The sequence below is a fragment of the Eptatretus burgeri genome, chromosome 11 (genome assembly GCF_056783735.1).
Source record: "Eptatretus burgeri isolate ZD-2024b chromosome 11, Ebu_testis_v1, whole genome shotgun sequence".
NCBI classification, from domain to species: Eukaryota; Metazoa; Chordata; class Myxini; order Myxiniformes; family Myxinidae; genus Eptatretus; species Eptatretus burgeri.
In genome coordinates this window covers 21,370,960-21,387,113 of record NC_140971.1, presented here as the reverse complement: position 1 = coordinate 21,387,113, position 16,154 = coordinate 21,370,960, and the positions used below count along the sequence as shown (strand labels likewise).

The following is a 16,154-nucleotide window of genomic DNA, read 5'->3' as shown; positions in this document are numbered from 1 at the left end:
AAAAATTCAAACCAAATATCTCTTCTTCTTCACTCAAAAAACCCAACACCAACAACATCAGAAATTAGAAAGGCTCTTTTCAACGTTGAGACAACAGATGTGCCTCCGCCTTCATTAATACATCATTGTACATACTTGTACCAAGTTTGATTTAAATCCATGAACCCAGATTCAAAATATTAAATCATTCTGACTGCCAGAGCATGCGTCTGATCAGATTGAAATTTAAAGCCTATATTCCCCATGACTACTCGATCATAATTGTGATGTTTCACGTGAATTGATAAAGCGGTTCAAGAGAAATAATTTTTTGAAGATTTTCATTCAATCCAATATGACTGCCAGACCATGTGACCTATTAATTATTCGTGAACACCCTGGTAGCCCCAAGGCTTGGGGAAAATATGGGTGAAGTTTTGCCTCGATCTGTCAATCCATTCTGGAGAAGATGATTTTAAAGGTTTATTCTTCAAAAAAACATCATAGCTGCCAAATCATGTGACCTATGACCAGGAGTTCACACAACTGGTACTCAGGTACTCATGCGTGGTTAAAGAAAAAAAACAAAAAAAAAAAAACTAAATGCGTACTTCAAAGAAGCTCAGAAAGCTCAAAAGCGTACTAGTACAACAAATGCTTTTCATGGAAGGTTTTCTCTGCTAGTGTCGGTAAGAGTCTTCTGTGATAATTGTGATATGCTGTGATTTCAACATTTAAGTGTACAAAATCAAGTTTATAAATTATAACATTATAAGTTACATTATAACTTGTAACTTATGAGAATTAAAAAAAAATGATTTAAGGAGAACAGATTAGCGAAGAGGAAGAAAAGGAGGTTTCTCAACTTGTGTGGGTAAGATTATTTCAGGATAATTCAGACATTCTGTGATTTCAAAATATAAGTGCACAAAATTATGTTTATAAATTATAAAATTATAAGTTATATTATAACTTGTAACTTATGTAAAAAAATTGATTTAAGGAGAACACACAAGCGAAGAGGAAGAAGAGGTTTTCTCAGATTGTGGAGGTAAAATTGTTCTGTGATAAATTTGCTAAATGATATACTGCGATTTCAAAATTTAAGTGTACAGAATTAAGTTTATAAATTATGACAATGTAATATATAATCCACATTGGAGGTGTGGAAGTAGCTTTCAAATCAAAAGCATTAAAAATTAAAAGTCCAAATGTAGTATTTCACCAAGCCTGTGAAAACGTGTCAAAAGTTTCTCTCATGACAAACTGCAAAGCCTGGGTGCTCTTGCAAAATGCATGGGTTCTGTGAGATAAGATGCTCTCTTGGGTTACCTTCATGGGGTTTCGCTTTTCACAATGTGAAAGCAGAACTTGTTCAATAGACATCAATTAAATTCACTTTTTCAAGGTATTTCTTTTATTCTGTTTTTAATTAAACTTAGATCAGTATAAATGCTCATTGAAGTACACGGGTTTTATTAGAAGCTTTGTGGAATGTGAAATCATGTAAGTCACAAGATGGAATTAGTCACAACGTTTTTTGAACTCAAGTATTTTTTGGACCTTTTATCTGAAACATTTTAAGTTGTAACCAATTTGATAAAATGAAAACATTCTGCTCATATATCACAATATTGATTAAAACCCATGTGACATGTTATAATTGAGAAGACTCTGTTGGGAATATTCATTTTCTTTGTGTTCTATAAATTAACGATGACTTATGAATTCATCATATTGACAAGAGCTATTGAGTTACATGATTAAATCACTTTTATATTGTGGTTTACATTATATTTTAGCCTGTTTTCTGTAGCTGGCTATAAATATCATCATTATTGAGAAAGTTGTTCATGCTTCAAATTTTTCTCCACAAGCAGATCTTATCTTGTCTTGCTCAAATTGGCTCATTGCTTCATTGTTTCCTTGAGTGTATAAAAGAGACACTCATTGAGCACTTAGTTGGAGAGGACTCCACCATTGATGGGGCGCCTCCCTCCATACATATGCTTTGATTGATTCAACTCTGTTAAAATAAATTGTGAAAAGAACCTGTGAGTGAGTTTTCTTCAACAGAAGTTTACAACTTATACGATTAAAAAAAAAAATCTAAGTAGAACGCGGGAGTGAAGAGTAGGTGCAGGAGCATCCGGAACTAAAAAAAAAGAAAAAAAAAAAGAGTGGCTTGCGAGTGTCTTGTCTGGAGTGGATGTTCAGAAAGAGAGAGCACGCTTACAGAGGAGTAAGATGCATACAAAACTGAGAGGTGCTTTCAAAATTGGAGTGTTGCTTGGGAAAGCAGACGAGCGCGCTCGAACCTGACAAAAAATTTTTTCCCATGAATACCAAACCATTTCTGCTGGTACTCATTGAAGAACCCAATAAAAATAATTTTGTAAACCTCTGCCGATGACATCACAGGCGAAGTTTTTTTTTTCCTCATGGATAGGTAATCATACCTGTAAAGTTTTGCCACAATATGTTCAGCTGTTACTGAGAAGATTTTTGAAGGTTTTTATGTTCAAAAAAAGAAAAATGTAGCTGCTGAATCACATGACTGATGTCGTCATCAATTTCCCCCCATGTCATCATCAATTTGGCCCGAGATAACCCTCAACCATGTTCATACTGATCGGATAAAGTATTTGATGTTTGCAATTATGATGTCACAACGAAGCCACCGATGACATCATTAAAAAAAATTACACTTATTTCCCATGGGGAACACTTGCCATGTGCCAAGTTTCATTTATATTCCATGGAGCAGTTTCAGAGATGCAGAGGTCCAAAGTATTTCCTTTTTCAAAAATGGCTGCCACACCACATGACCTATGACATCATAATTATCATTAAAATATTCTACATGAGTAGTCGCACCTATGGCAAAAATTTTGTGTCAATCGGATAAGTGGTTGCAGAGAAAACAAAGAAAATTGGCACGGACAGACGTACATACGGACAACCAAAAAACATAATGCCTCTGGCGACTTCATCAGCGGAGGCAAAAAAACAAATCCAAACTCCAATCTCAGTGCTTAGTTACTCATTTTCCTGTCCCTTCTTTGCAACATCCCAAACCAAATAAAACGTTTCTCTTCCTTAAAATCAATTCACAACACTAAAAACAAAAAGCTTCCAAAATGTTCTCAAAGTGCCTTAATCTGCTGATTACTCAATCAGGAACAACCCGTTCATTTTTCTTCTTCATAAAAATCTCTTCTTTTTCTATTCGGCTAGGCTTATTTCCCCAAACCTCCTCACTCCGAAACACTTATTTCATCCAGACATCCTCTTTCACTTTCAGCCAAATTTTCCTCCATGCCTTCAACCAAAAACATTCTCACCACCAACCCACCCAGGAAGTCTGTCACAGGTTATCCAGTCTGGGATTCCAGAAGCATCAATTTTGCAACTTAGGCTGTGTGCACACAACAAAAATTTCCTCTTCACATCCATTAATGGTGTCAAACCCATCTGTGTCAGCACCATCCCCCCCTATCCGCCCCCCCCATCTCATCTTCCACCTCATAGTGCCGCCTCTCAGCTTCCCTCCAACTCCTTCCCCTCCCAGCATTGCTCCTGCCCCTCCTGGCTTCGCCCCCTAATACACCCCCAAGCTTCACCCCGTCCTGCAACCTGCACCCTCTCCTTGCTCCTTTCCAAATCCCTATGTCCAATCAGGAACTCACTCACACTCTCACTCTCTCTCAACTGTGTGGACCTCAAACATCCAGGGCCTCCATTCCAACCTGACATCTCTCAATCCAGGCCGCTGCCGATAAACTGGACATCATCTGTTAACAGAATCCTTTCTCCCACAGGACATCCCTGAATCCTTAGTGTTTCTCCCTGGCTATTGTCTCCTCCAGTTTGATTGACCTGAACCCTATCCTGGTGGCAGAGTTGTGCTTTCCATCAAAAATGGATTTTCTCATTTTCACTGTACTGCTCTTACACCTCCCAAACCACAGGAGTACATCTGACTGCAACTTCTCCTCTGCTCACACCTGATGTTTGTCTGCGTGTTGCACGTACTCCCAACAGTGATGACTACATCTCTATCTCATATATATATATCTATATCTATATATCTCTCACTCTACACACACACACACACACACACACACACACACACACACACACACACACACACACACACACACACACACACACACACACACACACACACACACACACACACACACACACACACACACACACACACACACACACACACACACACACACCATGGACCAACTTTTAATCACTCGTCCCGACTCTCTCTTCCTCAAATGTGGTGATTTCAATTGTCACAACACTAATTGGCTGGGTGTTGGTACCTCTCACCAGCCATGGCAGTTCTGCAAAGGACTTCTGCGACTCCATGGGACTGACTCAATCCGTGAATTTTCCCACCCGGATTTCTCCCAATGACAAATCTTCCTTTCTGGATTTTGTGATGACCAACTTCCCTGCCAATGAATCTTGCTCGTCCTCTGCCCCAATTGGCTCCTCTGATCATGTGCTTGTGGGTGTCAACATCTTTCTGGCCAATCTCAGAAAACAGCCTCAGCGCCGATGAGTCTGGCAGTTCACTCAGTTCACCCTGATATTGACAACCTGGGAATTCTTCCACAGAAACCTGCTCTCTCTTATGCACATATTCAACCCATCTTATCTTCAGTTATCTTATCCATCCTCCTGCCCTTGGTACTCTGAATCTAGTGGTGAGGCAGTTGCCTTTAAAAAAATAATAATAATAATAATAAGAATAATAATTATAATAAAAAGTAACTTGCATTCAACTCCTGGAAGGCAAATCCAACCGAAGCCAACCTCATATCATTCCGCAAAGTCTGCAACAAGGGTGTGTCCACTCTCAGGAGAGGCAGAAAACAACATCTGTCCAATCTCAAGAATGAGCTTTCAAACTTGTCTCCCTCTAAAACCTGGTGGCACCTTGTCAAGTCCATCTCTGGTGTATGCTCCCCTTCCATCCCTTCCCTCTCTTCAAATGGCACCACAGCTGACTCCGCTCATGAGAAGGCTGAATGCCTCAACTCTGTGTTTGCTTCAAAATCTTGTGGCCATAACCCCTCCCTCTCTGTAGCCATCCTTCTCAGTCATACAAAACTGTTCCTGGACTCTGTCTTTTGCAGCTGAGAAGGTGGAAAAGTTTCTAGCAACCTCAGACTCTGACTGCAAATGGACTGGACAGCATCAGCTGATGTGTCCGAAAACCCTGCTCTGCTGCTCTTGCACTTCCCCTCTCTGCCCTTTTGACAATGTCACAGACCATCTTCTAACTGCTTGGAAATCAGCCAACATCAGAATTACATCAAAAAGGTTCAAAAACGTATCCCTTAACAACAGACCAATCAGCTTACTTCCAATCATCAGCAAGGTTACGGAATCCATTATCACAGTTTACATAAAATCATTTCTTTTCTCCAACAGCCTAATCTCAGATCATCAATTCAGATTCAGACCTGGTCGCTCTAACTTGGACATGCTGCTTCTACTCTCCCAACAATGGATGGAGACCCACAATATCAGACAGGAAATCAGGGCCATCTCTCTGGACATACTGTATCTCAAGCTTTCGATACAGTCTGGCATCCTGCCTTGCTCACCAAACTGTCTGCCTATGGAATCCAAGGTCAACTCCGCTCTTGGCTTACTGACTTTCCTCCACTCTTGGAGCCACCGTGTGGCTCTCAACGGAACCCTTTCTTCTCCTCTACCTGTCAAGGCTGGAGTACCCCGAGGTAGAGTTCCGAGCCACATGTTATTCCTGATCTTCATCAATGATCTCACTGACTCTGGAAAATTTGCTTTATTAGCAGCGTCTCGCATAGCGAACGCTGCTCAGAGAGAGCTCGGCGTTGTTCTCGTTGTTCTTCTTCTTCTTCTTCTTGTGAAGACAAAACCTTAATCTCGAGGACTCGGCTCTTGTATATACAAGATCCGGATCTCCTTAAATACTGAGCACATGTACACATCCTCACATAGACGGTGCCTTTTGAGAGCGTCTGTCATGAACTTTTAAATATATTCGGACATTTGCATTAAAGTTTCGAAAAGTTCATGTTACTATTTAAAGATTATTCCATTTATCGTATTGTAATTTCGTAAATACATTATTTATTTCGTAAATACATGATATATCGTAAATACATCATGACGCGTTTCGCTATTGGCTTAATCAAGGAATGTGACAAAATATCGGAAGTTGTTGTTGTTGTTTTTTGAAAAAAAATTTTTTTTTTCTAGCCGACAAAACCTTTAGGACGCTGCTCATGGACACATTTGTCCTTGTTTCTTTACTGATGACTACACTCTCTACCATGACATCCCTTATCCTTCTGATAAACAGGCAGCAGCCTCTTCCCTCTCCTCAGGCCTTGCCAGAATCACAAACTGGTCAAACATTTGGAATAATCTTTCAATCCTGAGAAATCCCCCACACTCCCACACTCCCACACTCCCACACTCCCACACTCCCCCACACTCCCACTCTCCCACTCTCTCCCACCCTCTCCCACTCTCTCCCACTCTCTCCCACTCTCTCCCACTCTCTCCCACTCTCTCCCACTCTCTCCCACTCTCTCCCACTCTCTCCCACTCTCTCCCACTCTCTCCCACTCTCTCTCTCTCTCTCTCTCTCTCTCTCTCTCTCTCTCTCTCTCTCTCTCTCTCTCTCTCTCTCTCTCTCTCTCTCTCTCTCTCTCTCTCTCTCTCTCTCTCTCTCTCTCTCTCTCTCTCTCTCTCTCTCTCTCCCCAAAAGGAAAGTACCACAAATCCTCACATCTACTTTCTCAACAACCCTCTCAAAGAGGATAAGTCACTCAAACTCAAGGGTCTCACTCTCAGCTTGGGTCTCATGATCTCTCTTGGGCAAGACATATTTCAAAGTTGGCCTCCAAAGCCAGATGCCGACTGAGCATCCTCCATCGTGCAAAGTCCTTCCTTGGCACACCAGAGCTTCTATCCACCTACAAGGCTTTCATCCACAGCTTGATAGAGTACTGCTCTTTCCTCTGTGCTAGCTCCTCGTCACACATCGCGCTCAGCTTAAGACCCTGGAAACCAAGGATTTCAATATCATTGGAATCTCTCGCAATGAAGCTTCTTCTTCTTGCGTATGGCAACTTGGCTGCCGGGTAGCTATAATTTTGTTGGGGCCCGACTATGCCACTGATGCTGTGCCCCTATACCAGTACACTGGTACTCATTTCGCCGAGCTCAGAAGGATGACAGGCTGAGCCAAGCAATGAAGCTGAGTGATGGATGTATCACTTCGCCATTGCCGACAGGTCGGTGGTCTCTGTATTGTTCCGCCTCATTTCTGGTCTTTCAACCTCTGCCCTCTCCATGCTTTGTCCCCTCCGAGGTATTTGCAGGATGCACGCAATCCACCATCAACACCCTCCTAGTGAAGCTGCCTAAATCCAGAACCACTGCTCACCTCCACTGATTTATTTATCTTTTTTCCCCACTTGATGAACCACCTTCCACACTCTTCAAACACATTATTCACACCAGGTCTTCAAGAAAGCTGTTCACCACCATCTCAAATTATCCCCCATCCAAAACCATGATTTTTTCAACACCAGTAAAACCACCCCTGCCCCTCCCAAAATTTTGCTTGTGTATCCATCTTGTCCACCCTTTGCATTCTCCCCTACCCCTCATCATTACCTGCATGCCTTGTTTGTCCATCTCTCTACTTTCTCTCCCCCCACCCCCCGCCATCCTGTTGTCGGCGTTTCCCCTTTGTGTTCCCTTTGTTATGCTGTGTCTTGATCTGTTCTGTGTCCTAACTCTTACACAAGCCTTGACCATTAAAAAAACACCAAAAAACATCAGCTCTCAAACGCTCCTCTCATTCTCAGCTTTTCTTCCTTACACCTGACTCTGCCTCTCACCTTTCTCTCCTCTCCATTATTGCAGCTCATATTTTCCACTCACCTGGCATTTTAAATTTTCATCATATCGTCATGTCAGATACCCTCCATTAACATAGCCATCTGCACCAGGATCTTTAATCCAGCAAACGGCCGAACGGTTAAGTTAATTAATCTACATCTTTACCATTCTCCAAGGTCACCGAAATGAACATAATTTGATGGTGGCATACACGGGAGGAAGATGGATGGAAAACGTTTCTTGCTTTTATAAGGGTATATTTATAAGGAGTATGGGTAGAAAGGAGGACGGGATGTGCAAAACAGAACAAATCAAGCAAGTCAACAGACATAAAGATGGATGTGGTGACACGTAAACTTATTTACAAGGATGAATAAATAACAAACCTTTACCCGACTAGGCGTCATAGACCACACTCTTACGAAACAATGCAGGCGAGGATTTTCCAATGGCACGATGAGTCGTGTGCAGGGCGATGGTGCAGCTGAAGTGGAGGTGAAGGATTGTGAGGTGGCATCCACATCTCCAGAGAGCAGTCCTCCCTGTCCCGACGATGAAGCATTGAGGGAGATAAAGTGTGAGAGAGATCAAGGGAGCAGGAGATGAAGAGAGCCAGCAAGACAAAGAGCAAGAGAGAGAGCAGAGAACGATGTTCTTTGTCCAATGGGTCCCACTTCCACGCTGACCCGTGTGTATCTCCAGACCCACCCGTCATGAACTCTGGGACCACCTTCGCATCCAGCGGGTTCCATGATTGACTGCCCTCTGCTTGTGGGAGATCCATCCTCTGGGCCGTCCCGCCCACGGGGCAACCCCATTAAAAATAAAGTCTTCATTTCCTCTTCCGGGAACTGCAGAACATGTTGTTGCCATGGCTTGTGGTGCGGCGGCCAAAATTTGGTGAATGTCCTTTTAAAGCGTGTCACGCTTTCCTGGTGCATTTATATGGCTGTAAGTCCTCACCTGGCCCCACCTGCTAACACAAGGTTTTTATGCATACAATCTTGACCTTGCTATACTGTCTATAAATTACATACGCTTTCACCTAAGCATCACATTTTGCAAGACGACTAACTCTGACAGGTCCATGATACAGGGCAACCTAACCTACTCGAAACAGACAGCCCATACTATTCTTACAACATTCTAGCTATGGATCCCCCCCGCCCTATCCATGTAACACTATTCATGAAACTTGTAATTGTTTTTTCACAAGGCCAAACTTTCTTCAGTTTTCCTGCTCTAAATCAAGTGAATTGCAAAGTAAATGCCCTTAGAGTATTTCGTGACATGACCTCCACCAATGAAAATACAGCACTTGATATTTTCAAGTGCACATTCAGTTATGGGATCATCTATTTTTTGGGTAATACATTGGGTAAGTACCAGTGACTCCTTTACCCCAAATATAGATACAAATTGGAACAGTCTCCAACTTTTAATACCACATTATCTGAGCATCTTCTACAGTTACTAAAGGGCATACGAGCACACCACTCCAACAGTCTCTTCAACCACATACAGTGAGTGTGAGCATTTATCTATCCATATTGACCCAAAGTAGAGAACTGTAAGATTACCTCATTTGCATCAACCAGCAAGATCACCCCCTGGGAAGCAGCGAGTGAACGAGACACTTCATAACTAAAGTCCACATGACCCTGCAGGATAGTCAAGAGAACATAAAAATTGAGCAGACCCACTCAGTTATTCCATACTCTTGTATCAGGGCACACGTGTGAAGTTGCTCACGTTTCCATGTTACCAAGTTGTTGCTCACGTTTCCATGTTACCAAGTTGTTGCAGCTTCTCAATCTGGTGCCAAATTGATCCACAGGGTATCCCAAAAATATACAACTTTTCATCTGCAAAGAGGATGGTCATAACTTTTTTTTTTAAAAGATATATGGCTGGATAGAAAGCTGAAAGGTTGAAGTTTATTGTACCAATGTCAAAATTGCCACCAAAATTTAAATTTTGGTATAGAATCGTCGTTTTCTTTTTGACCACATGTTCGACGTAGGCTCCACGTTGTCCGATCACTGCCTGCAAACGCGTTGTCATGTTCTCCATCACTTTGGAAAACGTTTCTTGAGGAATGTTCTGGATTTCTCGGTGGATGTTTTCCTTCAGCTGATCAAGTCTGAGGCCTAGGGTTTCCATAGATCCTGTCCTTGAGATACCCCCACAAGAAGAAGTCTGGAGGAGTAAGGTCAGGGAAATACGGTGGCCACTCAACGTCTTCGTAGAGGGAGATAAAGCGGCCCTCAAAATGTTGGTTGAGAAAACGCCTTGTTTCCCTGGCTGTGTGGGGCGGTGCCCCATCCTGCTGGAACCACTGGGTTCTCATCTGGATCAGGTTGTTTCTCCTTCGGGCCTGAGTACGTAGCTCAGGCCGATAGAATTCCTGAATCATTTCGCGATAGTTCCTCTGGTTTACCGTGCAAGTGGGTCCCTGGTCATCTTCAAAGAAGTATGGACCAATTATCCCATACCAACCAACCGCCACCCACATGGTGACTTTGAGAACAGATCGAGGCACCAGTTCAGTTGATGCATTACCAGATTTTTCAGTTCCCCAGTACCAAAAGTTTTGCTTGTTTACCTCCCTGGACAAGTGAGCATGGCATTCGACCGTTATGTGAAGTTTTTTGAGGAAGTCTGCATCTTCCTCCAACTTTCCTGAGAACCAATTTGCAAAGTCTAGTCGTTTGCGTTTCTGTTGATCAGTAAGCACCGTTTCCGTTTGAATTTTGTATGGAAAGACATGAATGTCTTGGCGAAGGATCCTCTGAACGGTGCTCTTATGAATGTTTGTCGCGGCAGACAGTCGTCGAATCGAATTTTTTGGAGTCTGAACGACCGCCTGTCTCACCATTTCTACATTTTCTTCAGTACGACCTGTCCTCTTCTGACCACTGTGACCCTTGTGAAGGTCACAGATGGTTCCCACATTGGTAAACTTTGCGATGGTGCACTTTATTGTCCGAAAGTTTGGTGCATGGTGCAAGAGGATACCGAAATGTCTCGAGTAAAGACGTTGCACCTGTATGACACTTTTCGTCAGGTGCCAAAGTTCAACTATTTTCGTCCGTTGTTGTACGGTCAGGCTTGGCATTTTTCTGGCACTTGCTTGGTATCAAAATAAACTTCAGGGTCTCTGCAATAAGAAATGAAGCATTAGTGACAAAATTACTGCTTTTTTAGGATCAAACGAAGCATTTTAAAAGTTGTATATTTTTTTGGGACACCCTATAGATTCAAGGAGAGATGATTGCATAAAGAGAGAGATCATTGCAGATATTTGTTGGAGAAATTCCACCAGAAAAAAAGTATGACAATGCATTTTGTTTCACATGCAAGGCTGCATGATGGCAAAGCTTACTGGCGTGTCGATGAGGTTTAAGAGGTACGACGTTCCGCCGTGCTTGTACACCATGGTGGCTGTTTGTGCCTTCACCGTAATTCCTCGTTCTCGCTCCACTGGCAACTTGTCCAACACTTGTTTATTATGTGCCGATTGTGGAATCGTCCCTATACCAAGCAAAACCAAAATGGAAACAGAAGAATGCTGACAGATCAATGTGCAAGGCATAAGGCAATACGTGGTACAAGTACGTGGGTCAGGAGGATATTTAGCCTACAACGTCTGTGCCTTATCCATGCCCAACTGCTGCCCTCACCGGCAGTGCTAACCAAACAGCCAATTCCAAAATAGGAATTTGGTGAGGGTAAAGGCACACAAATGCCAAAAGATACTGTGAGATATAACATTGACAACCTAAATGGAAACGGGTAGCTGGCCTCACCTCCCCATCTTAAGGTGGCATGCTCGATTTGAGATGCAGCAATTTACAGTTCGGTTTGACCCAGTCAGGGATTGAGCTGAGATTAATCATTCCAATGGTGAACATGTGACAGACGGAGCTATCCTGCCGTCCTGACATGACAGCTCTCAAACACATAAGTGTCAATCACAGCTCTGTTCCTCATCATTGAAAATGAAGATTTGCCTCCACACTAGAAATGCACGCACAAAACTTTACGGATTAATAATATAGAAACACATCGTCTCGGGTCAAAAGGCAAAACAAAACTTGTGACGTGATCAAAAGCCAATCCCGATATGGGTAGGCACGAGGTTGGAAGAGTGCATTAGTAAGCCTACTGACTTTTAACATTCATGTCAGTTGTCTCAGACGAATGCTTTTTATCAACTTACTGGGGAATCCAGATTTTAGGACGTGTACCTTTACTTTAAAACATAAATAAGTGAGAGCCTACATGATCAGATGCTTCCCAAATACACAATACTTCCTCAGCAAACAAAGCATCCTTCTCAATACCCCCTTTGATGTAAATTTTAATGCAAGGAGTTGGAGGATACTCGGATAGTGTTCAGTCAATGAAAAGCAAAACCTGAATAAGTGGAGCACAAGTACAGTAAGTCCTCGCTAACCGGAAGTTCGCATATCGTAGTTTCGATTATTCGTAATTTAGTTTTAATGACCAATTTTTCAATTATCGCAAACGTTTTATGCCTATCGTAATGTCATTGCAAGGAAAAACGCAAAAAAAAGTTTCAAACTGACTGCAAAAAACAACAATCACACAGGATGCGCATAAACACACTTTCACTTTACTGCGCATGTACTGTATGCTGTACTGTACGTATTCTCTTCACGCTCGCCTGCATACCTTCCAGTATGAATCCCAAGCGACCCGCAAGTCTTTTGCCGAGCACACCTCGTTTCAAGAGACAACGAAAGGCTGTCACATTGAAGGTGAAATTGGATATAATTAAAAGACATGAACGAGGTGAAGGGACAACGGAAATCGGCCGCGCGCAGCAATCGCTGCATCGACTGTACATTCGATCGTTCAAAGTTCGGCAAAGATAAAGAAAATATCACAGATTGCGACCAGTTCGAGTGCAACGACACTAACGAGAATGAGAGATGGTGCTATGCACAACATGAAGCGTTTATTATGTGTGTGGATAGAAATCAAACTCAACATCGCATGCCTTTATCTCTTGCTGTGATACAAGAAAAAGCGCGTAGTTTGTGAGGGCATTGACCCACGATTACGTGATCAATTACTTCTCCAATCATGTTGAGAAGTACTCCAAGGAGAACAACATTGACAACAAATCTTTGCTGCTTGTAGACAATGCTCCTGCCCATCCTCAGCAAATGGAAGACTGGTGTGAAAACGTGCAGGTAGTATTTTTACCACCAAATACTACCTCACTTTTACAGCCTATGGATCAGGGAGTTATTGCTGCTTTTAAAGCCTATTATGTTAAGCATACCATGCTGCAGCTTATCAAAAAAACTGATAAGGACAAGCTATCAATCAAGGAGTTTTGGCGAACATACAACATAAAAATGGCTTTGGAAAACATTAAGGATTCAGGGGCGGAGGTGAGTGCCTCCACAATGAACGCTGTGTGAAAGAAAGTGTGGCCCGAGTGTGTCCACAATTTCACGGGGTTTGCTGATGTTCCGTTGATTACAAGTCAAATTGTAGACCTGGCGCAGGAGGTTGGTTTGAAGAGGTTGACAAAGAGGACGTGGATGACTTACTGGAGTCTCATGCAGAACCCTTAAGCAATGAAGATCTTATGGAGTTGGAACAGCAGTGGGCTCTTGAGGAAGAAGAAGATGCTGTGACACCTTCATCCGAGCATCTCACCATGAAAAACCTCAGCCAAATCCTCAGCTCGTTTGAAAGTGCTATAGAATTTGTTATCGAGCAAGATCCAAGTCTTGAAAGGAGCACTGATTTTAGCTGTGTTGTGAATGATCCCCTTTGTTGCTACAAGGGACTTTATGCAGCAAAGAAAAAGAAAGCCATCCAGCCCACTCTCCATGCATTTTTCAAGCCAAAAGATGCAGCACCAACTCCATCCACCATCCAGGATGCTCCTTCAACCAGCTGCCAAGAGACCGTTCCCGCTGGTGAAGAAAGTGACAGCACAGTGTCAAGTGAAGAGGGGGACGATTCTGCCACTCCGCAAGTGTGACTTGTCCACCGCAATCAACTCCGCTCCTCCAGCCTCGGGGTAAGTCGCCACGACTCGAGGAGTGTGTTTTGTTTATTTGTGTTTATGTCCAAAAAATTCCGAGCCAAAAACACATCCCCCCTTTAACACATTGGTTTCTATGGGAAAATGTTTTGTTTAACACAGTTTCGCTTATCATAAGGTTTTCCAGGAACGCAACCCTTGCGAAAAGTGAGGACTTACTGTACAATTAAAAAATATATCAAGAGCTGAAAATTCTGCGCAATAAATACTGAAGTGCACGATCAAGCATGTGACAGAAATCAAGAACTCGAGTGTACGGACTAACATCTGTCGCATGATGCGCTTCGTATAATCTCGATTTCCTTGCAACAGCCAGCCAAATATTCCATGGCCCTTTCACCATCTTTGCACTCACCTGTGAGCTCCAGGAGTCGATCAGCAAGTGTACTCTTTCCATGATCAACGTGTGCAACGATGCAAAAATTACGGATTCTGTCAGTTGAAAATGAGAGGTCGTGCTTCTCCTGTGGCAAATAACCAGATAGCAAATTAATGCTAAACAAATCGCTTAAACCAAATAAACTATTTTAATGAAACTTGGCCACAAACTTCATTTTGATGCCGAACGAAGGTGTACTGACATCATCAAAATCTGTGCTATGAAGGTGGTATATGGGGGGGGGGTTACCCCCACCCAAAATAGGTATTTGCTCTCTTCTCCGAAACTACACAAATGATTTTGATGAAACTTGACAACAACTTTAATCATCCGTGATGTACCAAAGTATATCAAACACATCCAAAATCTGCACTCAATAATGGGGTGTACCAGGGGGAGTGGGGGGGGGTTGGACCCCTAAAGTAGGTATTTGCTCTCTGCTACAAAACTACACACATAATTTTGATGAAACTTGACTACAACATCCTTCATGCATGATATACCAAAGTTAAGGGAGTCCATGGTGGGGGGAGGGGGAGTGCTGACCCCTAAAATATGTATTTGCTCTCTTCTCTGAACTGCACACAGAATTTCAATGAAGCTTGACCACAACCTTCATCACCCTTGATGTACCAAAGTTTGTTCGTGGCATTAAAATAATTCAGTCTAAGTTGGTCTGCCGGAGGTGGGGGGGTTGAGTGAGTGTTGCTCCTGATCCAGGTGAGCTTCAGGACAGGCGGTCATATTTTTTTTGCTTTGGTTTGAACCTCCACTTAAAATGAATGAAGTAAAACATTTTGAATTATTCTCACTCAGATTTCAACATCACCGTAATGGATATTATTGATTTGTTTCAACTTTCTTTTCTAGGTTTTTCATCAGTCAGAATGATTTGTGAAAATAAAGTCAGAATAATTAGTTACATTACTTTTCTGCATATGTGCTGTTTAAATTGCAAGCACATCATTAAAGCAGGCCTCGACATCAACGGGTGCCTGGGGAACCCAATTTTAATGTGGGGCACCCTCAAAATCGTATAATGAACATCAACTTTGACTCCAAATTTGGGATCGCCATGATCGAAGCAACACGGTTTTCGAGATCCACTCCGTACAATGAAATATCACCAAATTTAGAGGAACTGTACTGTTGATAATTCTCAAATGCCCTGCCCTCACATGTGGTCTGCGGGAAGCGGACTTGTAAATACACGAACCAAGGTGTGAACATAATTGGTTGATTGCGATTCACAATTTGCTGATCACCTCTGAGCTTTCCCAAACAAACGTACATTCTTGTCATAAATCTTGGTGGCATTGGATTTGAGAACATATTATTGCCAGTTTGGTATATGAGAACGCCCATGCAGACGAGAATAATCAGTCAGGGATAGCAATGCCCAAGCAGACGAGAACAAGTCATATCGTTACGGATTTGGAAGCCTCTTGCACGCACAGTCAGTGGTCTCCGTAGCTCAGTTATCTTGATAAGTATGTGTTTGGAGTTAGGGTCCCGTCCCTATGTTTAAAGGGTGATTAAGTGTATATGCACTGTGAGTTATTTTGTCGTTAGATTTTTTTATCCCCCGCCGCGTGGCAGGAGGGGGATATTGTTGTCACCCGGGTCGTCCGTCCGTCCAGCTGGCTGGGCGTCAACATTTATAGCTGTGAGTGCGATAACTCATAAACTGTTCGCCATATCGATTTGAAATTTGGGTCACACATGTACCACCTGAAAAGGAAGAACCCTATTGATTTTGGGTGTAGCTGGATCCAA

General features: G+C 42.6%; 1 protein-coding gene across 5 annotated transcripts in view; it reads right to left on the bottom strand.

Moving 5' to 3' along the window:
* GUF1 (GTP binding elongation factor GUF1) overlaps positions 1 to 16,154 on the bottom strand; it is an 87,053-nt gene that overhangs the window by 64,722 nt on the left and 6,177 nt on the right. For 4 of the 5 annotated variants that reach the window (XM_085845491.1, XM_085845493.1, XM_085845495.1 and 1 more), the window contains exons 2-4: positions 14,355 to 14,463; positions 11,294 to 11,442; positions 9,489 to 9,569 (exon numbers count right to left, since the gene is read on the bottom strand). In XM_085845491.1, the coding sequence (XP_085701617.1) occupies positions 9,489 to 9,569; positions 11,294 to 11,442; positions 14,355 to 14,463 (339 nt within the window). The remainder of the gene's footprint in view (positions 1 to 9,488; positions 9,570 to 11,293; positions 11,443 to 14,354; positions 14,464 to 16,154) is intronic. The other variant, XM_085845492.1, reaches the window with a different exon arrangement.